Source organism: Suillus fuscotomentosus (assembly GCF_016647785.1).
Source record: "Suillus fuscotomentosus strain FC203 chromosome Unknown F5891scaffold_23, whole genome shotgun sequence".
NCBI classification, from domain to species: Eukaryota; Fungi; Basidiomycota; class Agaricomycetes; order Boletales; family Suillaceae; genus Suillus; species Suillus fuscotomentosus.
Window position 1 is genome coordinate 202,537 of NW_024539535.1, and position 23,867 is coordinate 226,403.

General features: G+C 49.0%; 9 protein-coding genes across 9 annotated transcripts; 3 read left to right on the forward strand and 6 right to left on the reverse strand.

The window, feature by feature from the left end:
• The first annotated feature begins 636 nt into the window (after positions 1–636).
• F5891DRAFT_264015 (uncharacterized protein) lies at positions 637–3,488 on the forward strand. The gene is made up of 12 exons (XM_041371129.1): positions 637–1,187; positions 1,248–1,371; positions 1,427–1,685; positions 1,738–1,762; positions 1,869–1,957; positions 2,013–2,168; positions 2,218–2,238; positions 2,296–2,549; positions 2,600–2,770; positions 2,829–2,920; positions 2,973–3,201; positions 3,249–3,488. The coding sequence occupies exons 1-11, from the start codon at positions 730–732 to the stop codon at positions 3,163–3,165; spliced, it is 1,842 nt and encodes a 613-aa protein (XP_041226691.1). The 5' UTR covers positions 637–729; the 3' UTR covers positions 3,166–3,201; positions 3,249–3,488.
• A 989-nt stretch (positions 3,489–4,477) lies between these two features.
• Positions 4,478–5,007, reverse strand: F5891DRAFT_951148 (uncharacterized protein; the record flags this gene model as incomplete). Its single annotated transcript, XM_041375018.1, has 4 exons — positions 4,478–4,503; positions 4,707–4,746; positions 4,808–4,893; positions 4,953–5,007. The coding sequence occupies 4 exons, from the start codon at positions 5,005–5,007 to the stop codon at positions 4,478–4,480; spliced, it is 207 nt and encodes a 68-aa protein (XP_041226692.1).
• Positions 5,008–6,072: 1,065 nt separating this feature from the next.
• Positions 6,073–6,822, forward strand: F5891DRAFT_1187815 (uncharacterized protein; the record flags this gene model as incomplete). The annotated part of the gene is made up of 3 exons (XM_041366904.1): positions 6,073–6,422; positions 6,473–6,539; positions 6,607–6,822. 3 exons carry the CDS (start codon positions 6,073–6,075, stop codon positions 6,820–6,822), a joined length of 633 nt encoding a protein of 210 aa, XP_041226693.1.
• A 1,144-nt stretch (positions 6,823–7,966) lies between these two features.
• Positions 7,967–8,765, forward strand: F5891DRAFT_264082 (uncharacterized protein). Its single transcript, XM_041371130.1, has 4 exons — positions 7,967–8,168; positions 8,238–8,360; positions 8,411–8,501; positions 8,549–8,765. Exons 1-2 carry the CDS (start codon positions 8,004–8,006, stop codon positions 8,286–8,288), a joined length of 216 nt encoding a protein of 71 aa, XP_041226694.1. The 5' UTR covers positions 7,967–8,003; the 3' UTR covers positions 8,289–8,360; positions 8,411–8,501; positions 8,549–8,765.
• Positions 8,766–8,994: 229 nt separating this feature from the next.
• Positions 8,995–15,634, reverse strand: F5891DRAFT_1144874 (ankyrin repeat-containing domain protein). Its single transcript, XM_041364987.1, has 9 exons — positions 15,456–15,634; positions 14,854–15,395; positions 14,616–14,790; positions 14,461–14,563; positions 14,219–14,401; positions 14,142–14,166; positions 13,538–14,095; positions 13,121–13,487; positions 8,995–13,068 (listed from the first exon to the last, which is right to left on the reverse strand). The coding sequence occupies exons 2-9, from the start codon at positions 15,285–15,287 to the stop codon at positions 9,226–9,228; spliced, it is 5,688 nt and encodes a 1,895-aa protein (XP_041226695.1). The 5' UTR covers positions 15,288–15,395; positions 15,456–15,634; the 3' UTR covers positions 8,995–9,225.
• Positions 15,635–15,902: 268 nt separating this feature from the next.
• On the reverse strand, positions 15,903–16,781 carry F5891DRAFT_951123 (uncharacterized protein; the record flags this gene model as incomplete). Its single annotated transcript, XM_041375016.1, has 2 exons — positions 15,903–15,983; positions 16,047–16,781. The coding sequence occupies 2 exons, from the start codon at positions 16,779–16,781 to the stop codon at positions 15,903–15,905; spliced, it is 816 nt and encodes a 271-aa protein (XP_041226696.1).
• Positions 16,782–18,864: 2,083 nt separating this feature from the next.
• F5891DRAFT_1030163 (uncharacterized protein) lies at positions 18,865–19,868 on the reverse strand. Its single transcript, XM_041361558.1, has one exon. The coding sequence runs from the start codon at positions 19,706–19,708 to the stop codon at positions 18,923–18,925; it is 786 nt and encodes a 261-aa protein (XP_041226697.1). The 5' UTR covers positions 19,709–19,868; the 3' UTR covers positions 18,865–18,922.
• A 348-nt stretch (positions 19,869–20,216) lies between these two features.
• F5891DRAFT_914210 (uncharacterized protein) lies at positions 20,217–20,627 on the reverse strand (the record flags this gene model as incomplete). The annotated part of the gene is made up of 1 exon (XM_041373676.1): positions 20,217–20,627. A coding segment is annotated over one exon (411 nt), but the record flags the coding sequence as incomplete, so codon positions are not given.
• Positions 20,628–21,473: 846 nt separating this feature from the next.
• F5891DRAFT_950984 (MFS general substrate transporter) lies at positions 21,474–23,526 on the reverse strand (the record flags this gene model as incomplete). The annotated part of the gene is made up of 11 exons (XM_041375003.1): positions 21,474–21,546; positions 21,606–21,701; positions 21,753–22,044; positions 22,094–22,171; positions 22,223–22,366; positions 22,415–22,558; positions 22,664–22,739; positions 22,793–22,896; positions 23,012–23,075; positions 23,131–23,175; positions 23,236–23,526. 11 exons carry the CDS (start codon positions 23,524–23,526, stop codon positions 21,474–21,476), a joined length of 1,407 nt encoding a protein of 468 aa, XP_041226699.1.
• Positions 23,527–23,867: the final 341 nt, after the last annotated feature.

Consider the following 23,867-nt stretch of genomic DNA (forward strand, 5'->3'; position numbering starts at 1 on the left):
CAGTGTAGATCCATCCTGTGTTGGGGCAGATCAGTGACATCGAGTATTGGATACATGAATCTATGATATACTTACCTGTGGCAACATCAAAGCACGGCAATGAATCAAGGCTCACAATGAATGAATAGTGTTTGCATTCGCGCACCAAACATAATGCACATGAGGCGGGGTTTCCATAGGTTCTTGAAGCTTGTTCAAATCTTAATCAAAGCCCGCGGGCCGCGGCGCTGCCTTTGGCGTTTGCGGAGTCAAAAAATGAGCCAGCCAACTTGGGGCGGTTACCGTGATCGAGGATACTGGAACCAGCCACGACCTAGAACTGGACCTAGAGGCTAGATGGCCGCTTGTCGGGCCAACAATATCAATAGTCCAGATATATTTAAGTATCCCAAAGCACGTCGAGCGCCGAATTGTTCAACGCATGATATGATATCGTGACTGCTGCGCCAAGATCTCGTGCACGAAATGGATTGGACTGATGGGAGCCTTCGGTTTCTGAGAAAAGGGTTCAAGGCTCGAAAATATTCCAAGTAAATCCAGGAAGAAAAAAAGTACGGTTACGGTGCATGACACGATTGTAGAAATACAAGGTGCAAAAATAGGTTTTGCAGTAATTACGCTCAGCGCCCATTCCGTAACGTACTAACGCAGGCACTGACACTGGCCAAATACGTCTCCTCCGGGTCAACTTGGTGGAGTTAAGCTTGAAGTTTGCTAGGCCTCATTTTCATGGTTCTATACCTACGGGCGATCCTGACCTGGCTAGGCTTCCTATTCAACACAACTGCACCACATATTATCCGGTCCATCGCACGCCAATGCATCCTCCGCATCCGCAAGTTAGGTATCCGTCCTGCACAGTCTGGCTTGCAAACGCTTTTGAGCCGTCTCCTTGCATACTATCAGAGGATTTCACCAAAGAACAGTCATGCAGAACAAGAGACAACATATTTTACAGCTGCAAGCACCATCCATCCAGGAGTCCTTGCGCCAGTAAACGATCTGAGTCAGAGCTCACCTATCCAGGCAAATCAGCTTCAAGTTCAGGTCAGTCAACATCCTGCTCAAGGTTCCATCACTTCCATCGATTCCCGGTCACAATCTGCGTCGACAACGGAATGGGATCCCAAAAGGTTCAAACCGTTGGCTCCGCAGCTTTGCCAGAGGTACACAGGAAGGGTGCTTGTGTATGCTTTTCGTTCTATCAGGTTCTCTTGATCTCAACTGTTCGATTGGTCATGATATAGAAGGAGTGACATCGAGACCAAGCCTATCCCAGCCAAAAAGAAGGATTTTTCAGAAACGCCTGTCGACGGTTGGGAGGGTGTCGTACATCCGGAGGGAGCGTTGTACTTCTATGATGCTACTCGGGTACGTTTTGGTGTCTCATTTTGATTATTTGCCTGCGTTTATAATTTTTCTAAAGCACGTTTTCACGGACGCAAATTTGAGAAGCAGAAGGCTTCTCAAGGCCATCAATCATCTGGCTTACCAGCTACGCTTGAAAGCCAGTGATATAATCGATGACTCAACACATCTAGTTTTAGAGTTGCAAGCGAAAGAAGACGCATGTAATTATTACTTCGTGCAGCACGATAAACGACTCTTGTTCTGGCTGCAGGATTTCGATGAGCCCATATGTATCTACGAACATGTCAAGGGTGTTAAATCGGATACTCACATCAGTGGGTGTCTCTTGGCTCTCTTGAGTAAGGTTAACTTATCGGCAAACAACAGAAATCGCCCTCGAGGCACAGTATTGGTTCGTCAATTGCATTGCGTACGTAGCTTATCGTTCATTTTGCCCTATATCTCTAACGATGTATTCAGTTTAAAATTTCTCGTTGGCCGACATCATGACCGTGAAGGATGCACTGTGAACTATACCCGAGCAATGCTCCCATCCAGCCTCAGATTGCCACAGAACTCAAGCATGTTCTTCTTCATGCACACTCAGGTTGGCTATTCCCCGCCAGTTTTTGCGTAACAATGAATTGGGACGTCTTTTGTAGACTTTTTAACATCCGATACCTCTGTTGTTCCCTATGACCTCTCTACGCTACACAGCATGCTGGACCTTTCGAACAATCTCGTGGAATACGTAGGGCTTCTAACACCATCTAGTGATGAGTGTGTGGAATTGCCTGCTCATCTCATGTGTGTACTAGGTGCGCTATATATTCCTTCTGAAGCATTCTTCCACTTACACGCTGGAAGCTCGCCTCATGCGGTTGTTCGGTGAGCATAGATACCGTGCAAGAGACAATGGGCATGGTCACTGAATCGACCCTCCAGCTCGTTCAAAACTCTTGAACTTCTATGGACAAGCTGGCGCGCGTCTCAATGCTAACCAGTCGGTCTATGAAGTTGAAGAAAGTAGACAAAAAGGCACATTCCGGCTTAGGCTTGCGAACGTGTTCCTCTGGGGCGCACCAGCTGCACAGTACAAATTCCTGAGAAACACATGGGTAGACAATATTTTGAACTATCCTAAGTGGTACAGGCACATTAACAGACTCAATGGCGACTGGAGCAACGTTGCGATCTTTGTAAGCGGTTTCTTAAACTTCCACTTGTCATAATCAACTTTTTTGGCCAGTCCACCGTGATGTTAGCAGTTGATGTTAGTTTTCTGTGTGCTCCTGGGGTCATCAGCGCAGTAGCCGTGGTCATTTATCTGTCCACGATGTGCTCTGTCAGTTCCTTGGTGGTATCCATACTTCTCGCTGTCGAGAGCCGCGGATGGGGCACAGACTCCGCTGAAGGCGCCGTGCGTTGCCTGTTGCATACTAAGCTAAAAGGTCTATAATGCTCATTTGTCCTTCAAGGCATCGTTCATGGCCCGAATGATCCACACACAATCAGATGTCGAAGCGCTAGCGATCATGTACAGCCTTCCATATGCATACTTAATCTGGGGGTAAGCAATATTTGTGCATCGCATGATTCAAGGTTTATTCACGTCCACGCAGAATGTTTTGCTTCGTTACCGCTCTGGGTATTTATGTTTTCCACTCGACAAATACAGCAACACTGGTTGTTGTAGGTCTTTGCTGGGTTGCTGCTACTGCCTTGACACTATGGCCCGCGTGGTGGGGTAAATTCGTTATGACACCTTGGTCCGTTCCATCCAGGAAGGGAGGACATGTGAAGGAGACTGTTTGAGCTTGGTCGTCGTGGGGCACGGGGTATGGAGGATAGGTAATCACGTACCCTGGAACACGCAGGCTTGACGCTAACACAGACAGCGCGCGCTCGTCGTAGTCGGCGATGTGCGGAGGCCTGAAACTCGATGCGTAGTTGGCAACTATGCGCGTTTCAAGAGGACGTCCCTTTACACAAGCTCGGTGATACGATCGTCATGGCTGACCGAGCTACATGATGCTTTGGAAGAAGCCGTCAGGCTTGTGGAGGACAGCTCGATCGATATCGACTGAGAGATCTGATGTACACTAGAGCAGATACACGTAGCTTTGTCATGGCCGCCCCGCGGAGAACGTAAGATGATTTTGTATATGTCATTTATTCTGACTCGGAGTTATGACTATTCCACTGTTTCCTCTAGATCTACTTCTTTCTAGATATTACTACGTAAGTTTTGTATGGATATTGATGTACCCTCCTTGTCACGGTTAATCCAAACTCTACCATCTACCCGCTTGAGGATACCTTTGGTGTCCTTCAGTACCTTGGCCTTTTGCATCTGGAAGGAGCACGGCAATGTAACTGTTACTCTGAGCTCGATCCGTAACCTAGCAGGAAGATGATATGTCCAATCTGCCTCCTCCTGGGGATGGAACAACTTGAAGGACTCGGGATACTCAGGTGTAGAGAACAGGTACGAAAAGCTGTGTATATCACAGCAAGCAGTAGGCGGATTGACGAATGGTGGACTATCAGTCGATCATCTGCTATTTCACGCACTGGCTCAAGTAGCTTGATCGCGAGAGCTACGGAAAGCGGTCACATCGCGAACAACTATCAGCCAAAGAGAGTTGCCTCATATTTTACGTAACGAAGTTTCTATTTCGGGTCTGGCAGTGGGGTTCGAACTCGAACAGAACTTAAGTTAGTCCTTATCATTTGGTCCAAATATTGGCGAACCTATAATCATGGCTTGGGTTCGAAGGTAAGGGTGAGGAAGCATACTAGCTAGGTTCGAGTTCGATGAAAATTTACCCGAACCAGACAACCGGAATACAGCAACTCTAGCCCCAGCTAAACGTTGCTGAACCCCAATGCCCGGCCCGCAGTGACTGCGCAACTTAATTGTCATGAACCCCAAAGGGCCGAAAATACTAGTACGCTTGTCAAGTGTGCCAAGACAAAAAAAAAGGTAACATGCAGCCTATCTGATCTCTACATCGACTGGTTCATCGCACAGTACAAATATTAATCGAACAGGCAGTATTACAAGAGTCATGATTGTGAAATGAAAAATGGAGACCACGAGCAGACTTTGAAGGCGAGAGGGCATTTAACAGCACATCTCGCACGGGCAGCCTACATGTCACAAGTCAGCGCCGTTCTAACTGTAAAAGGGACGTAAGACGCACAGATGATGTCTGCGGCGCACTCGCAGCAGTCCTGAAATGATGGTCGCAGTCAGATTAACTCCGAAAGAGTCACTATATCCACCAATCACCTTGCAACACTCTATATGAGGAGTTTTAGTCTACAGCTTCCAAGTATCGTTGGGGACTCACCGAAGCACAGGAAACACTCGAGTGCACCAAGGAAGCAGTCCTAGGTAAAGCGAACAAAGATCAACCACCGTTCTCGACTTTCAACTTTTGAGAAACCGTACTTTAGCAGCTCCTCCTCCACGGATGCGCTTAGCGGGGTGCTCCTGGTGGTTCTGACTGTTCTTGGCAGGAGCAGGGTTCATAGCACCTATTCAAATCGACCCGCAGCCCATGAATGATATATCTTGATAGTCGCAAAAAACATACTCATTTGGACAGCAGCCTGGGGCTGGTTGGTGGTAGCTTTGGCAGTGGACTCCATGTCGTTGTTGAATGTGATTTTGGGGGTAAAGGACGAAATTCGGGAGAGGAATCAAAGGGCTGGTTCAGTTGTAATTGTGAGGGCCTTATATGGTGCCCCTGGTCCCACATTATGCGGCAGAACCGGAAACACGTGCCTAATGATGTCAACTAAAAGCTACGCGATCACCTTGTGTGATCTATTATAGTCGCTTCTAAAAATTGTACCCTAGCGGCTATGTAGCTCCCGTCGTCATCCATGACGACCGACTGTGGAGGCCAGAGCATGCGCAGCGATCAACGATACATCTTTCGGACGAACCATCCACCACTGGGAGTAGAAGTGTTAGCGCACTGGAAATGCGTGTACCAAATTGTCCTGCTGGCAGTTCAAGAAACGTGTATCGGCGATCTAACCTTGTAGGCCCATGACACCCTCATTGCCAACCGCAGGATACCTACTACCGACAGCAGCCGAATGCCCTGCAACCCTTCTTGTGTTTAATCAAATCATAGCCGGAGTATCTTCCGTTCCGACCCCGTGACGGGGCAATAGGTTTACCCGTTGAATCGCCCACTGTGCCAAACACACAAGCCTTAGCTGCAAGTTGGATACAAATTTCAAGCTTCCTTCAGTACTAGTGAGTCGAGTGTTTCTTATTCTCTGCTTCTCCCAAGTTGTTACTTGGCAGCTGTGAAGGCACTCGACATTGAGATTCTTGCCTCATGTGTAGGGTCCTGCATAGGCTTGTCTTCCAATTCAAGATCTGCAACCGATGAGACGCAGGTCTTGTGAGCAGCGATATAACAAGGCTAGTCATCGTAAATCATACACTAGATTGACAGGTATATGTTTCAGCTTGAAGCTATTTTGGTACGGTCTCATGTATGCTGCAGATAGAACACGCGTTCGAGTTTTTTTACAGTTAGTCCCCAGTGTCAAGGAGGGTTTCTTGTTCAAAATCATGTAACTTCGGTGGCCTACTAAATCATCTTGCTGTAAGGATCTCTTTTGTATGACGTCACGCCCCTCTAGGACTCGAGGTTTAAAAATATCCTAACATGTACAGGCCCTCCCACGAATAACATGATAGTGTTTACTTGTGGTGCTGCAGACGATAAGAACCTTAGGAATATCCTTTTTCCCCCGCAGATACTAGAGATGAAGCTCACCTTCAAACCACCTCATGTGCGTAACACCGTGATTACAAATGAACAGGGTCATGTTCTGTACTCGACCTCGACCGCCTTCACGTTCGATACTCGTGTGACCGTCGTCAAGAAGCACGTCCCAAACGAATTCAATATTGGCAAAGTAGAATCGTCAGAAGTCCTCGCAAAGATCGAGTGGCACACATTTGCCTCATCTGTCATCAAGTATGACGGGATAGATTTGTTGGCGTCTCAGTTCATTCCGAATAAGGGGATTCTTGGACGGTGAGAGCGTAACACATATGGGCCGTTTCACTTGTTTCAATACTTTACAGGCGGCGTGTTTTCCGAGGTCCCGATGGACTGTTATACAAGTGGAAGCTCGGCCCGCGCAATTGCATCGTAAGTCAGCTGCGCTTATTTTCAATCACTTCCAACAAAAATGTATAACGTGATGCACAACTGTCAGCTCATGCTCAACGGCAAGGAAGTCGCACGGCATCACCCGTTGGAGATTGGTTTCAACAAGCCAGGACATGAAGCATACCTAGAGGTCTTTTCGCCAGTCGAACATATGTTGGACCTAGTAGTGCTGACGTTCATATATGTGGAGAAGCTGCGACGGGGAACTCAGGAAGCCCCAGGAACGGATCGCATGCATGCACCGACTGAACCGGCTAATTAGCTTCAATATGAAAGACTTATGCGAAGAAGGTGAGATGAACTATCTCCGCATCATGACCGATGCGAAGACTGAACAGTTTGCAGAATATTGTACATCCCTCTACGACCTTTGCATCGCCTTCTTGGAGCGTTTCACACGCAGGGGGACGACTGTTCGTGAGTAGTATTAGAGGCAGACAGGCGCGCGCGCGAGGGAATACCTTAGCACTAATGTGACCCAGCACAGTTGCCTACCAATGTAAAGAGATGTTCTAGTCATTGTGAGGGTTGTGTCCGAGTCATGGACCATACGTAGGGTTATCTACGATTGGTACTCAAACGTTCATGCATACGTCAGGTACAAGCATCGAAGTGCTTGATCATGAGCAAGTTCTGGCAGGATACAGGAACACTTGAATTACGTCGACGTCAAAAAATCAAGTATACACCAACTTTGTCGCGCCAGGAAGTTTGTCGACTACGATGGCTGTAACCTGAGTTCTGCTCAGAAGAGTGTCCGCGGAAGTTTGCATGAACTCAGCGGTATTGTTGCATTGCGGTTACTGGATGATCGGTGCATGCTGATATGCAAGTCATGGTCTTTGGGTTGTCATGCTAGCCTGCTGCATGCAATGCCCTAGGTTCATCCAAACAATATCATAATACCGACCAGCTCGGAAAGGATATGGCTGCATGCGAAGACACCTGAAACCACGAGCTAAGAAATCAGCTGCGGAAGATCTAGCTAGAGTCTTCTTGGGCGTATTGTGATCTGTGACAAGATGTTTCACAAGGCAGGCAAAATAAAATCAAAACGTGTTTACGCATCTTCTTCCATTATGCTTCGTATCCAGATGTACTACGATCTCGTCTGGGAACGGGGGCCGTTGGCAGTATCGCGAGAGTGGTCCGTGTGAAGCGGAGAAAAACTTGAAAGCGCGAAAGTGGCAGCAGGATATGCACATTTTCGAGCAGATTGTTGTAGAAACAACACTCTGCACGAAAATGTGCATAATCGTGAAGTGGCAGCGCCGGCGAGGTCCCGCTAGTCACAAGTGCTATCAGAGTTGCCAGATGCGAAGACGAACGAACGTCCTACATAGAACAACCAATAGCTACAGATACAAATAAATAATTACAAAGCAGCGGCTTTCGGGAAGAACGCTAACCCCGTAGAAATCCATCTGCCAAAGCATAATATCAATGGCTGCATCACCTCAACCTTACTCAGGATACGCTTTTCCGATCACAGCTACTCCGTCCTTAACTTCTCCTGATACCTCGTCCAAGGTCCCGCCGAAACCGAAACCGGTCAACGTATTCTCAAACGATGGATCATTTCTGGAAAGATTCCAGAGGAGCAGGAAGGTGGGCTCCCGTAGATATTCTCCATCCTTTACCTAGATAATTTACTGATGTACTCGATCGTCTGAGTAGGAGGAGGAGGATAAACGCAAAGCTGAGGAGGCACTCGTGAGGCAAGTTTGATCGCTTTTTGTATTGCTTGATACCTCATCATGTTTGTGTCTCTGCAGGAAGAGGCAATTTGATGAAAGATTTGTCAGTACTATGCGTTATCTCATTCCACATCGGCCTAACTCGTACCCCAGAGAAAATGAGGCAAGCGTCAACAACCTGATACTTCTATAGTCACCCAAGGAAAACCTACAAAGAAAGTCAAGTTTGATGGTACCCCATTATGTGAGTGCGCGTTTTCTGTAAATGACTTATAGCTCACTATGCAAAAGGATACATTGTCGATAATAATGCATTCTTCTATTCCCCAATAGTGAGTCCCATTGTTTGATTGTCCGTGCTCCCCCGCGTATCATCTGTACTGATGACACGAACTTGGAGCCAGCCAGGTATCAGTGCGCTCCCATGATATCTCCATAATGTGTGCCTTTACTTTGTAGTATTGAACTTACTAGTACTGGCAAATTTAATGATACACTTCAACACACAGTGCGACCGAAGTTATCAACGGACGTGGTCGTATACCGAGTACTTAGCGGTATAATCGTTGATATCCGCTGAAGGGTGCCCTATGGGAATTGGTAAGTCCCAGCACCCCATTGCGTTGCACCGCCCCTTGCCTGCATAGAAATGCAGGGTATAATCGATTAATCGTTGAGGTCATCTGTGAGGTCAAGATGAAGAGCATGGAAAGCTAGATCATCGTGCTCTGATTCTATGGCTTCTTCTCGGAACGTGTATAGTAAGCCGAGTGCTTCTATCGACCTCTGAACACCCTGTACAGCCATTATTGACTGTCAGCTGTGCGAAGGAGGGGGTCGTGTTGTACATTGAAAGCTGTAGCAAGATACAAGGAAATATATCATATATGTAGGTTACCATAATCTGTTACAGTCTCGACATCATCTTCATCATCGGAGAAACTCCAAACAACTAAACCGTCACAACATTACAGTGCTCCTTCCTGGCATAGAAAATACTTGACTACAGGGTATCCTTGATCGACTTCAAGTTTATTCATATGCTGGAGAGGAGTTATCCCACTGCCATTCCGCACATTGACATCACAGCCAGCTTGTACGAGGCCCTTCGTAATTGCTAGGTAAACATCTTCATCCACGCCATTGTGGTTCGAGTGCATCCGTGAGATCAGGGTATGCAAGGGGTCCATATTCGACACGTATTTTTGAAGAAGGTACTGCCCCGCATGAGTTTGGACGCTGAAAGCAGCAATGACATCGTCGACGTCACATATTGGATCACGTCGAAGAAGATATTCAACAACGAGGAAGAGTTGGCGTTGAATGGCAATACGGAGGGGCGTGTGTCCTGATGAATCTATAGCATTGACCGAAAAGCCCTCGTCGATGAGAATGAGGAGTATCTCCCCACAGTCTCGTTCGCAGAAAGGACCGTGCATCCCGTTGCTTGAAAAACAGAAGTCATGAATGCTAACAGGACCTGTAAATACGTTGCGAATCAAAGCATGGAGTGGGGTGCTGCTCTGAAGTAGTGTCGCAATGACCTCCGCATTGTGTTCTTCTAGTCCATTTCCACAGAAGAAATCAAGCTGTCCACGACCGAGTTTTTTGAGGAGATAATTGACTGCAGATGGGATTCGCTTCTGGATGGCGATGTTAAGCGGTGTTTGTCCCACTGAGTCTCTACTTTTAGCATCATGTCCAGCTTCGATAAGGGCCTGCATAGTCTGGAATCGGCAGTCTGTCTGCCATGCGTGCAGCTGCTCGACCCACTGCTCCTGTCCAGGATTATCAGGCACATGACTATTAAGTGCGACGTGTACCGGATGATTTATGCGGATAGGACTGCCCACTCGAAGGAAGTACTGCGTGACACATGGGAGCGAGTGGGTGATGGCGAGATCTATGAGAGGTGAATATTCAACAACGTCTCGTTCGCATCCAGCATCAACGAGGACCCTGGCGATTTCTAGGCAATTGCTATCATGCATATCATGCAACAACTGGGATGATGAACGATGGCCCAATGATAGCATGAGCAGTTGACTGGACGCATCCGCATCCGCAACGTGCTGGAGAAGGTTTTGAATAATATCGGGGCTCACGTCGTTATCTTTGATGACGATGCCAATGGAATCTGTGTGCAGTAAAGCACCTTTCAGGAGGAGGTATTCAGCCACCGAGGGCATTTCGTGGATTATAGCAAGGCAAAGTGGCGTATACCCAGTCGAATCGCGTCTGTCAAATTCACATCCTGCATCGATAAGAATGCGAACTATTGCAAGACAGTCGCTTCTTTGCGGGCGACGAAGCAATGTATGAAGTGGGTTGGCACCACAGCGTAATGCATTCACATCTGCGCCACGAACAATGAGAGCAGAAGCAACGTCAGGATTCAAGTCGATCCCAGAATTGTGAGGAGGATTAACCGCATCGTGCATGGCATCTGCTGGAATACAAGCCCCTTTGTTGATAAGATACTCGACTAAAGGGAGTGACTGACGTCTGATGGCAAGATGGAGGGGCGTGTTCCCTTTTTGATCTGTGGCGTCCAAGCTGCACCCCGCTTCGACAAGGACTAGAACTGTCTCGAGACAATCACCTCCCCAATCCCAACGAGTGAGGAGAGTGTGGAGAGGGTTGGCACCCAGATGCATGTCATTGATGTGTGCGCCATGCTGAATGAGCACCGAAATGATATCCAGGTCAATTTGAGTGGATTGAATTGCAACATAGATAGCATCCGTAGGAATGCGGGCACCCCTTCCTATTAGATACTGCATAAAAGACGATGATTGCTGTTTAATAGCAAGAAGAAGGGGAGTGTTTCCGGCATTGTCGGTAGCATCCAATGAGCACCCCACGTCAATCAGGAGTACCGCTATCTCGATGCAGTTGTGTTGCATATCTAGACGTCTAGTCAGGGCATGGAGTAAATTGCCACCATCATGCCCGACGTCTACCTCACACTGGACAAGTACAGAAGCCATGGCAGTGTCGATCAAGCCCTTCTCGAAGTTGTCGTAAACAGTGTCCGCATGAACACGAGCACCTTTTCCTGATAAGTATTTCACTAAGGTGGCTGACCCCTGCATTATGGCCAGCTGCATCGGCGTATGACTTGCTTCATCCACAGCTTCCAATGATGCTCCCGCTTCAACGAGTATACGCGCTGCCTTGAGCCATTCTTCTTTCCAGTGCTGATGATGGAGCAGAGAATGAAGGGAATTGCGTTCATTGCGTCGCACATTCACATCAACACCATGCTGAATGAGGGTGGAAATGATGACATCGTCAACCCAATCATTCTCAAGGTAATCGTGGATTGCGTACGCCGATATGCAGGCGCCTTTTCCAGCGAGATTTTTGACCAATGGCAATGATCCGCATCTAATGGCCAGGTGAAGAGGCGTCTGACCTTCTTCGTCTTCGGCATCAATTGAGCATCCTTCTTCAATAAGTAATTGTGCTGTCCTGAGCCAGTCATCTCTCCAATTCTCGTGGGCCACCAGGGCATGGAGGACATAAGTTCCATTGCGCACCGCATTCACATCCGCTCCATGTTGGATAAGGGTATGGATAACTGAACGGTCAACCCAATAGGCCTCCAAGTGATCATGGATTGCGTCCAGAGGGATATGAGCACCATATGCAATAAGATGCGTCAATAATGTGGACGACCCGTATCTGATAGCCAGGCACAGTGGCGTATATCCTTCATCATCTTCAACATCGATTGGGCAGCCTGCTTTGAGCAATGGGTCTGCTAACTCGAGCCAGTCGTCGGTCCATTCTTTGTAACCAAAGAGAATATGGAGGGGGTTAGCTCCGCTACTTTGCACATTCACATCCACGCCATGCTGTAAGAGCGTAGACATGAGGGTAAAGTCAAAACTCTCGTTCTCAAGGTATTTGCAAATAGTATCCGCCGAGACGATAGCACCCTTTTGGAGGAGGTATTGCGCGACTGCGTGGAATGATTTGATGATGGCAATGTCAAGAGGTTTCCGTCCCTCTTGGTCCTGAGTATCGAATTCGCACCCTGCATCAACAAGGACGCGTGAAGCCTCCAGGTACACTTCCTGGCTCCGAGCATCTATGCGAAGGAGTGTGTGAAGAGGACTGTCTTTAAAATGGACGTGTGTTACATGAACATTCGCCCCGTGTTGAATGAGCAATGAAAGGATGTCAGAGTTAATATCCTGCCGTTCCTCGAGCGCAGTATGGATAACGTCAACCGGGAGATGAGCGCCTCTACGAAGGAAACATTCAACGAGTTCCTGTGGACTGTGTTGGATAGCAAACATCGTAGGGCTTGTAGTCTTGAAGCCAATTGTGATGGGTAAATTAGGGTCTCTTCCGACATCCAAGACAATATTGGCGAGTTGTGTATATCCCTCCAAGATTGCGAATTGCAGCACGTTATTCCAATGCTCCCGATGCTTTCGCAGATATCGTTGAATCATCCACTCAGGCCCAAAACGGACCAGAATGTCACAGATACTTTTGGGATCGGCAAGCCAAATCTGCCAGGGGTTGACAAGAGCTACTTGGTCATTCCAAGGATGTCGAATGCATATCTGTCTTGGGAGATTCTCCAGACAAGAAAGTATAGAGTCTTCCTCGCTGATGATAGAGGATATATGCGCCCCGAGCCCGAGATCAAGGGCATACCGCAGCATAGAACTGTTGCTGGAATTGAGGACATCATCGCTGACCAAATATTGCGCGCAATATTGGACAATATGTCGGTGGGCATCTTCGAGTAAATGGCGGTACTTCTGTGCATTTTCGCCTGCCATCAAGTATTCCTGGAATGATGTGCATGAGAAACTATCTTGTAGGGGAAGGAATATACTTTACCCGCACACTGTAATGCGACAAAGTCACAACACAGGTTTTCTCATCAAAGCTCACCAGAAAGCTACATATTTCCAAGAGATCGGTCGGGGACATAACGCTGAGGTTTTGGTTCAGTGTTGTACTTCCGATCTCTATACTCAAAGCCTCAACAAGCTGATACAGGTTGAGCGGCTCTAGAGAAGCGACTAGCCACATCAACGTCCGCTCAACGATAGACCTGCGATCGGGCCCAGCTTCTTCGATTGCCTGTAGAATTCTGTCATATGTCTCATAAAGGCCTTTCGGGAGACTCTTGAGCGAGTCCGATATCCCCTTAACGGATCGGCAAGCGCTGATAGCATCCAGCTGGCACTCGACCCAACGGAACCTGACAAATAGAGTATTAGTCATGACATATAAATGTAGGCGTTCACTAACATCCCGTCAGCTTGCTGCAAGAGCGAGCTTCGTATCTCATCTTTCAGATCCGGTGGGAGAGATGCAAGCCTCGAACGAGCCTCCAGCGCTCTGTCGATGTGAAGTTCCATGTCGTCATTGATTGAGCAGGTATAGTCGCTTAACGACAACGATGGTAAGCCGGATAGAGCACTGGAAATGGCCGGCTCCGTCCTACTGGTGATTAGAAGTCGCAAATCGCCCTCGTTCACTGTGCGAACCAGCCGTGTGAGGATTGTACTAACGCCCTTGCATTCATCGAGGGCGTCAATTATTGCGACGGGTCGTTCAAGAAATTTCAAAGAGCGACAGATGAGGTCACACAAGACCGCAATGTCAACCGGAGCTTCAGCCCCTTCTGATTTCCTACGAAAGAGGTCGTTAAATTCTGAGTTCCAATCAACAGGTGTTTGTCTCAGTAACTGAGCAAGAAGGGAGCGTAGAACGATAGCTCCGTCTGTGGTTCTTTCATGACGAAAGTCACAGTAGAAATACACCGGTGTCTCGCCACAAGCCACGAGCTCGTTGATGATGGCAGAACTGTATATGTCAGCATTCATGTGCTGCATCAGAGATGAGCACTCACACAATGACAGTTTTCCCTGCTCCAGCTGAAGTATAATAAATCAGAGAGTCATGATCAAAGTTCGTAGAAGTACTAACGTTTGCCATTGATCCATAGTAATTTACCACGTTGCACTGTTGGCGGTGTCTTCCATTGACGGAAAACTTTCATTCCGAACACCCAGGTGCACGTGTTTGCTTCCCGTTGAGCGGAAACCTCTTCATGCCTGATCGTGCAGTTGAACCCATCCAACCACTGTAGCAAGTCCTTTCGTTCTTGGCCTGAGTGATTGTGCTTATAAACAATGGGAAGTGATCGGCTAGTGGCTGGATGGACGTACTCTGTGCTTGTATAGTCAACTTTTCCATCTTCTGTTCTTCATGCCTTTTCATGGCCATTACCTGTGCGGACGTGATGTAGGCGATGCCGTAATCGAACCTGTTCTAATCATCGTTCGGAGTCAGCGCGCATTGAGATTCAGTGAGATATACGCACAGTGATTGCCAGTTTCGCAGCTGTAACGTCCTCTCTGATCGCCAATGCATCATCTCCGATCTTTTGCTTGACCTCGCTGGTTTTCCTGCTAATTTCCTGCTTGATATTTTCTGCCTCATCCTTTATATCCAGCTGGATCTCTTTGGTTGTAGCCGTTATCTCTGCAACATGTGACCTAGAATGATGATTGGCATTAATCATGTATCAAGGCCTAGAGCGCCAAATACAAAGCACGTACAAGATACCACTAGCGATCGTCAGCGAAAGGGTATTTTTGCAACGTTCCAATGTATCCACAGCCTTCATTATATCGACTTGCTGAAATGGCCACGCTAGTCTTGAACCGATCCATGTTTGACGCTTGTTCTCTGGTATACGCTCACGAAGGCCTTGCAAGACCTTCTCGCACTCCTTTAATGCGCTCTCCAAAGGGGACAAGTCGTTTGCTTGTGTTGATAGTGCAGTATTCGACTGCTGAAGGAGGATATATATTTCGCTGAGAGTTGTATTGAGGGAGAGGAGTTCGTTATGAAGGCTCATACGTGCAGCTTCTGCCCCTGCAACGGAAGAAGCATAACTATTGACCGCAAAGATAACTTGCAGAGATAGTTGAACTATTGAAGCAAGACCGCCGACATTCGCAATGTCGCCCACAACGTTCCACGTCGCCATGGTTGAGGGTAGCTAAAGGGAGGGCGCTTTTCTTCAAGGATTATTCATGCAAGCGCTTCGCTCCCATTCCGGGGTGTTCCTCGGTTCTTGAAAGGGTCGAGTCTGTGCCTAGTAGGAATTTGAGAATACACACGAAGTAAATGACCATTTGTCCAAGTTGTGACATACGGCGTATCTAACATGATGTCTCCAAAGGACTCATTCTGATGAAAAAAAACGAAGTCCCAGTGTGACTTCTGACTCGGAATCTGTGAAAAAGGCCGGTAGCTGGTGGAGAAAAAACGACTGTGGATTGTATGGGCGTGATCATCGATTGCTAGGCTTCAAATTCAAAGCTTCATCATGATAGTAAGTACATTTCAAGATGTCGCCGATTGAGTCATGGTATGTGGTTACTAATCAAGCCAGAAGAGTACCGACTGAGTCCGACTCCACATGGATACTGGTGAGAGTTAACAAAATTATACATGAAGGTTCCGAATATAAATGAAAACCAAAGTATTATACGATCCAATCCACCTACAACATCCGTACATACAAAGCTGCTCATACTTGGGCCATGACACGAAACACCTAAGCATCGCAACACAGAAAAAAACTGGATCAGCAAAGCCCTCAATCAAACAAAAGAAGATAACGCACCTTAACAACCCCACTCTTCAGATCCTCCAACCTATAACTCACATTCTCCACAGTCTGCGTAGCCTTCGGTGTCAGCGCGTTGTTCGGTTTCCACGCCCATCTTCGTAGTAAACTCACCTGCTGACCGACATGCTGATTCGCTTGCCATATGCGAACTTTGCTCTTTTTACTCTCCACCTCGCTCACCACACCTACAAGCGGGCCGTTCTCCCCTACGCCAACAGTTTGGCTATACGTGTGAAGCCCCTTGTGGCCCTTGAGCTTCGCGTCCCAAAAGGCGATCACGTCGCCCGGCAGGATATCAGCAACGCGGCGCTGCACCGAGCCGGCACTTTGCACGTAGATAGAGTACCCCCAATCCTCACCCTCCCCTGAGACGCGTTGCGCATCGGGAACTTGAGCTAAAACAGCCTTTACAAATCCCGCGTACGAACCGTCGCCAACAAGCGAGCGTTTAGATTTCTCGAACAACCCCGTCGCAGACTCCACCACCTGCACTCCAATTTTTCCCCAAAGCACCATGAGATCGTCTGCGCTGAGCTGCTGATCAACGGGACGAGCAGTCTGCCCTGAGGTGCGGCGAGAGTCGGATTGACGCATTGGTGAAGTGGATCCATGGAACGTCGAGTCTTCTGAGAATCTGGATGAAGCTAGGTCCGTTTCATCGCCAAATTCAGATGTAGCCTGGGGGATCGACGGGAGCTCCCACTGAGTAGTGCTAGTAATCTGTTCAGGAGGGTCGATGGCGGAGGGAGGCGGAGGCGGAGGGAACGAGCGAGGAGGGGCACGACTGGAGCGGCGACGTGGAGGCACAACAGGCTCTTCCTCAGTCTCTGGTTCAGGTTCCACCATCACATACTCTGATGGAGTACCAGGATCTGATGAGTCCCTTTCCAAGGGTAAGGCTGTGTATGTTTGCTGCTTCTGTACGGGAGTTTCAGTCGCACTGGAGTAGTCAACCGAGGACTTTCTAGAAGACGATCCCGTCGCAACACTAGAGCGACGATTAAGCAGAGCAGCAGGGATGGATGGAATTGGAGGTCTTCCAACAGGAGGGGGCGAACGCGGAGGAGGGGTCGGGAGTACCTCTGCAGATTTCAACGTCAAAGACGACCGTCGGGGCGGAGGCAAGGGCGGACCCTCTTCCTCAACCGGCTCTCTGACATCCGCATCTGAATAATACGCCTCCTCGACCTCGCTATCCTCCATTTCAGCACGCACGTCGTCTTCCGACCATGTCTGGCGGGATTCCTGCTCCGGATCGATCTCAACAGGTGGCAGTCGCCGACGTGCGGGTGCGGGTACAGGAAGCGCGGCGTCCTCATTCTCACTGTCATCCTGCTTTGGTGCAAGTCGTCGACCAGTGGCAGGTGCTACACCCGCACCGGGCGGCAACATCCCAAATCGCATGCCACCCATACCTGCAAGTTTTGCGGCGATCCGCTGCTTCCTCGCAGCCTCATCTTCTACTGTCTTGTCTCTTTCCTCAGATTCCTTGACATCAACCTCAGGTTCATCAGGAGGGATAGATGTCGGGGGAGGTGCACGAGGAAAAGTAGGTCGAGTAAGTGGCATGGGGACTGGTGGTGCACCAAACCGGATCCCGCCCAAACGCGCCATGCGCTCTGCAATGGTCCGTTTGCGCACGGAATCATCATCCTCTTCTTCAGGCTCCTGAACTCGCTGAGGCTGAGAGGGTGTCTCACCATCTGAGAACTCTGCCAAAGGATACTTCTATCAGAAGTTGCCACGATACTAGCCCGACAACAACACACCTTGCTCAGGATCCTCCTCATTCGTCGTCACAGGAACAACAATTGGAAGTGCGGTGATTATTGGTGGAGAAGTCGGTCTGCGCACCAAAGGGCGAGGAGAGGTCGGCACAGGCGGCGGCGTAGGTGGAGCCTCTATATCCACAGACTTCACGCTTGCACTGGTACGCCGAGCGATGCGGGGGGGTGGAGAAGGTGGCTCATCCATATTTGCAGACCTGACACTTGCACTCGTACGCCGAGCGATGCGGGAGGGTGGGGAAGGCGGCTCCTCCTCCATATCCGCAGACCTGACACTTGCGCTGGTACGCCGAGTGACACGAGGGGGTGGGGAAGGCGGCTCCTCTTCCATATCTGCAGACCTGACGCTTGCACTCGTACGCCGAGCGACACGAGGGGATGGGGAAGGCGGCTCCTCTTCCATATCAGCAGACCTGACACCTGCACTCGTACGCCGAGCGACACGAGGGGGTGGGGAAGGCGGCTCCTCTTCCATATCCGCAGACCTGACACTTGCACTCGTACGCCGAGCGACGCGAGGGGGTGTGGCAGGTGGCCCCACAGCGGCTTTAACTAACAAACTATGATCTCAGCGCCAGGTCAACTTTATGCACGTACAATGATCACGTACCACTCTTCACAGGGGGAGGCACAGGTCGCGGTGCAGGCGACTCGGGCCTTTCTTCATCAGCCTGGAGCGCATACGGCAGTTTGGGAGGTGGCGGTGGGGATGATGGTGTAATCGAAGGCTTCGATGAAAAATTGACAGGTGGGGGTGGAACTGAACGTGTGATACGAGCGGGGGGCATCTCGTCGTCGTCCTGGTGCTGGTCTGGAATTATTTCAGGTGCAACTTGAAGGAACTCGGGTGCATTATCTGGTGCTGAGTCAACAGCATCTGTAAATACGGTCTCCTCGTCCTCGGTACTTGTACCTAGTTCATTCGGATCACCCTGGCCGGGCTGATATTCTTGTGAGATAGAATTTGCCGGTGGTGGAGGAGTATCTAGAGTGTGCGATTGTGATGCAGGCTCCCAAGCTTCGGGTTCATTCAAAAGCTGTTCCGAACCATCATATCGTTCTTGTTCGTCCATCTCATCGTGATATAGCACGCGACGAGTTGTCCCCAAGTCAGGCTGAGATCCATGGTCGAACTCGGCTGGTACAAAAAAGCAACCAAAGATCGATTAATACACTACAACATGAGTACAGGTGGTAAAATTAGGATTCACCAGCACGAGAAGCGGGCTCGTCTACTTCTCCTGCTTCTTCGGCTTGTTCTAGTTCTTCCTCGACGTGGGACTGGGGCGAAACATGGGTAGCAGGGGGAGAGGGAGTTGCTTCATCAACGTCGAGAGGTTCTTCTACCGAGACAGGCTGAATGGTGATCGAGTCACGTCTAGCAGTAGTTGAGGGTATGGAATCCTGGTAGGATACAGGAGGAGGTCCCGAAAATGGGTTAAACGCGCCCATCTGGGCGAGTTTAGCAGCTACGCGTTGCCTACGCGCTTCTTCTTCTTCTGCTTCGTCTTCTTCCTTCTGCTCACGCTCTTCATATTCCTGCTCTTCCTGTTCCTGCTCTTCTTCCTCCTGGTCTTGTTGAGCAGGCTCATCGGCATCGACACGGCAATGTTCCTGCTCGAGCTTGTCTGTGGGGTCCACCTCGGCTGTGTCAAGCTCGACACTCACGCCTACTTCACCAATTTCCTTCTGTACGTCACCGATGACGAGGATCTGCTCTGCGGATGGGACTGGGACTTGTTCTGGACTTTCGACTATTTCTCGTGATGTCACCGTTACAACAGATGGTCTGGTCTCTGGCTCTAGTTCAGGTTCCGGTTCAGTAGTAGCCGTGGGTTCTTCTGTGGGTTCAAAGTCCGGGGCCTCTTCAGATACTTCTACTGCCGCAGCAGGCACAGGAACCTCTGGGAGCTGGGATGCCGGAGGAGACTTGTACGCCTTCTTGCGCGGGGGAGCTGCGCGACGTGGACCGGCGGGTACTGGCATTGAGCGAGTAGTTGCTGCATTGGATGGGGAATCTGAAAAAGAGAGCGAGGAAGAGTCGGAGTCCTTGTGCGTAGGGGCAGGGATGAAATCTGTAGATTCATTAATACTGACTTAAGAGCAGTGATCATAACAATGACCTGGATCAGTCTGCGCCTCTTCCTTGACATCAGCGGGAGGGCTTATAGCCTCCGCAGGAGGTGGAGTCACTAAGATACGCGTTATTTCATACAATAAACTAGAGATGGCATAACATACCCTCTGAGTCTTCGAGGATCACTTCCTCGTCCTGCCTAGGCTGAGGTGGAGGGGTTACTGGCTTCTTGGGAGCTGGCTTCTTGGAAAACAGAGGCGGGCCCATGCCAACACGTGCACCACCCAGACGAGCCATGCGAGCAGCGATCGCAGCACGGCGCTGCCTCTCTTCTTCCTCCGGATCTTGTTCAATCTCAGCGGCATCCTGCTGAGCCTCGTGTTCGCCTTTTAGGTCGGTAGGATCAGGATCGCCCGTAGCAGGGGGAGAGGACCCTTGGGCATCAATCGCCTCGTCTTGTGAAAGAACCTGATCTTCAGGAGCTGATACTGGCGGCGGTGGTTTCCACCTTGGTTTGTCTGCAGGTTTGGGGAGGATCGGGGGCGGGGTGCCGCCGCCAAACGCACCCTTGCCCTGGAGAGCAGCCATGCGCTCTTTGAGACTTCCGCCTCTGCCGATGCTCTCCATCGCGTCTGATGCAGACATCCCCGCAGTCTTACGCTCAGATTCTGGCGACTGAGGTGGTGAAGGTACCTTTGGTTTCCACGATTGGAGGGTCGAGGGCTTTGGGCGTGGTGCAGGCCCACCAGGGGCAGGCGCTGCACTCTTGTTAGCATTCTCGAATGCGGCGATCCTGTCGCGCAGTGAGCCTGGTTTTGGTTTTGGCGGTGTTTCACTCATTGTTGGTTCGTAGATTAGTAGATGGAGATGGTGGCAGCGGACTGCAACAGCGTAGCATGTTTGGCCGCGTTCAATTGACACGAGGCACTCGATGCCTTGTGTTTCTCACGCTCGCGTATTTTAAGTACATGTACGACAGAGTGAAAACGCAACGATCAATATTATTGGAGTCCATGGAAGAGGAAGGGACGAGAGATGCCTGCGAGCATACTTAATCAAGGTAATGGAACACCCCTGGAACGCTTCTTCCAAAGTCTGACTAAGTTAAGCCCTATGATTGCGTTATCCAAGGGTTCTTCAGTGACTGCGAGATCTGGGCCTGTTTTCAGAGGCTGTGATTCGCTAGCTGCGGCTGGACGAATTGGACCTAGGCTACTTCATAGGGAACCCATCGAGTAATCGTTTACGAGGTCGACGTCGTGACCGCCGTATACTGGCGGTGATAGCTTTCTGGAACCAGCCGAGGCAAAGAAGAGTGCACCGATATGGTCGCATTCCGTCATCCACACCAACTCAAAAAATAACTCGTTCTCGCTACCCTCTACGAACGGCCCTGTTTCGATCTTCTCTCTTGAAGATTGATCTTGTCCCTTTCCCCGACACGTCGATCTCCTACTCTTACTTCACCTTAACAAAGGACTGGTTTCAATCGACTCAATTATCTAAGACAAATGGCTGAGGATAACGCGAATATGGAGCTCGAGTTTGGGCACATAAGTGAAGGTAAAACTTGCCAGAATTTGCTGACACTCAGGGGGTGGTTCATAATGAGGTCATGATAGGTCCACTGTCAGATGTCAAACCCTCCACACGACATAGCCAATGGACCATATATCATTGACTTCTCCTAGCAGTTCCCGGCATCAAAGCCCATAAGACGATCATTAACACCATCATCGAAATGAGACTTTCGTGCCACCGATCATCAATTTCTCAAGCACAGGCATAACTATAAGGAACACCCACAATGGCTGTAAACTCTTGATTCTCATCTTCGTTGCAATGGCACCGTTTAAGAATGGCAAGAACGCAGAACCTGCCTGCCCGAAGCCTGCTATCCAGCTAATTGCCCCTACATTCAGGTTTCAGCTGACCATATTCGTGCTACTAAACATGAGATTACCTGTGACGAGCCACTCAGGGAGAATTCGTACTGCGTGCATCATAGCGATGGGATACATCGGCCCAAAAATTATGCCAATTATGGAGATCGCAACGCCTCCACCAATGATCGAAGGCACCAGCCATACTATTAGCTCCAGCCCAATTGCCAAGATGGCGTAAATGAACAAGACACGACGTTCCCCAACCTGTGACCTTGGGGATCTATGTTGTGTGCTATAAATAGGATAGAGACTTGCCTTTTTGTTCACCCACAAAAGACCGACACGTCCTATCATGATACCTATTTACAAATCAACGGTCGAACCCCTAGCATGTCTGGAAAGGCTTACCTCCGAAAAACCCTGATGATATATATCCCGAACTTGGACCTCCGCCGCGCACGTCGATTATGTATGTCACCATCCAGCCTGGAGTAATATTCTGGGTGAATATCTTTTTCACTTAAGATGTATACTTACCGCCCACAGTGACCTCCACTCCTACATATATCAGAATGAAGAAGGCGAGGAGGTGCACTTCTCTGAGCCGCAATATCTGGCTGAACTGGCTTTGTTCACTCGTTCCCTTTTCGCCTGCTGGCTGTCCAATCTGAGCGAGGCACTCTGTGAGATGCTTAGCAATCTTCTCAATAATATAAGTACTTGTCATACCATCCTGTGCTTTCAATCCAAAGACTGCAATCAAAAATACAGTGTTCATGAACGCAATACCAAGGCTGCACAGGTAGTGAAATGACCAATGCGGAAGCTGAGCAAATTGTGTTGCTGCCAAAGGGGACGACAAAGCACCAGCACCTGAAAAGTGAAGATAGGAACATCCGTCACGTTATGAAGGAGGTACAGCATACCATATACCTTTCAATAGCAAGATAAATCGAGAGTTCACGGACAAGACGACACTTACCGCATGGAGGATCCCCATTTTCACCTCGGGTTTATCCTTGAGACTGGCCACAAAACCATTTGATTGTGTGAACTAGTTTCAAGGTCTATCCGGGCAGTATAATCCATCGCACTTGTATAACTTACCTGAAGAGCCAATCCAAAGCCATTCATGGCATAACCTAGTACGAATGCAGGAAATGGCAAAGCACCCGCCTCTATGGCGTATGCTATAACCTGACACGCAGTTCCTGAGCAACGATAAGGCGACTGTGACCCCTGCTTGCAATCATCTGCCCTCACCCAACACAATCACCTAGAGCACGGAGCGCGACTCAGAGATCGTAAAAATCATCGAAGATGAACTTGCCTTTCCAAAACCGAATCTGCCGTCTAGATATAGATTTGCGAATGCTCCAGATAGGAAACCCTATCGAGTAATTCAGACTGATCGGTGAATCTTGCACGCTGCAGTGAAATCTTACAACACATGCGAACACGAATATCAGGGATACGACAATGAAATTCAACTGTTAAGACGATAGGAAGGTAAACTTAAAAGAGAACTGCAGGTGTTTGAAACCACCTACGCCATACACTTTCTGTATCCGAGGGAGCAATGGACCAGTTGTCCCATCATTCCATCCGGCCAGGTACATTGACCCACAGATTGTCGCAAATTGCACTCGTGCGCGCAGCCGCTGACGTTTCGTTTGGGATTTCAGGTCAGAGATAGATACTGCTCTTGAATCACTTGCAGACGACCCCACTCGCACTTCAATTCGTTCGTTGTGTTTGTCGCTCTCTTTGAGATTGTGATGGGGGTCAAATGTCGAATGATGCAAGTCCGTATGGCCCTCGCTGATCGTCGTCGTCTGCATAATGGGTTCTGAATCCGTATACGTGAACTGCAACCTAAGGATGTTCCTGGATCCGATGTTATGACTCAGAAACGGAACTTAAAGGTTGAATGCGTTGGAGTAAACGACAGAGGAGGCACCGATAAAGCACATTTTGATCCTCCTCCAAAAGATAACACATTGCCTAAGAAGAACTGCGAGTAAAATATTCAAGCCACGGGGCCCGCAAAGACTCTGGAGACTTGATCATGCGGGTGAATGTTATGATTGTTGATGACCATTTTATAAGCCAGGACGTAAATAAGTGTAGAACTTACTACTAATATTAGTGCAATGCTAGAAGCACGCAAAGCCCAGGCTCT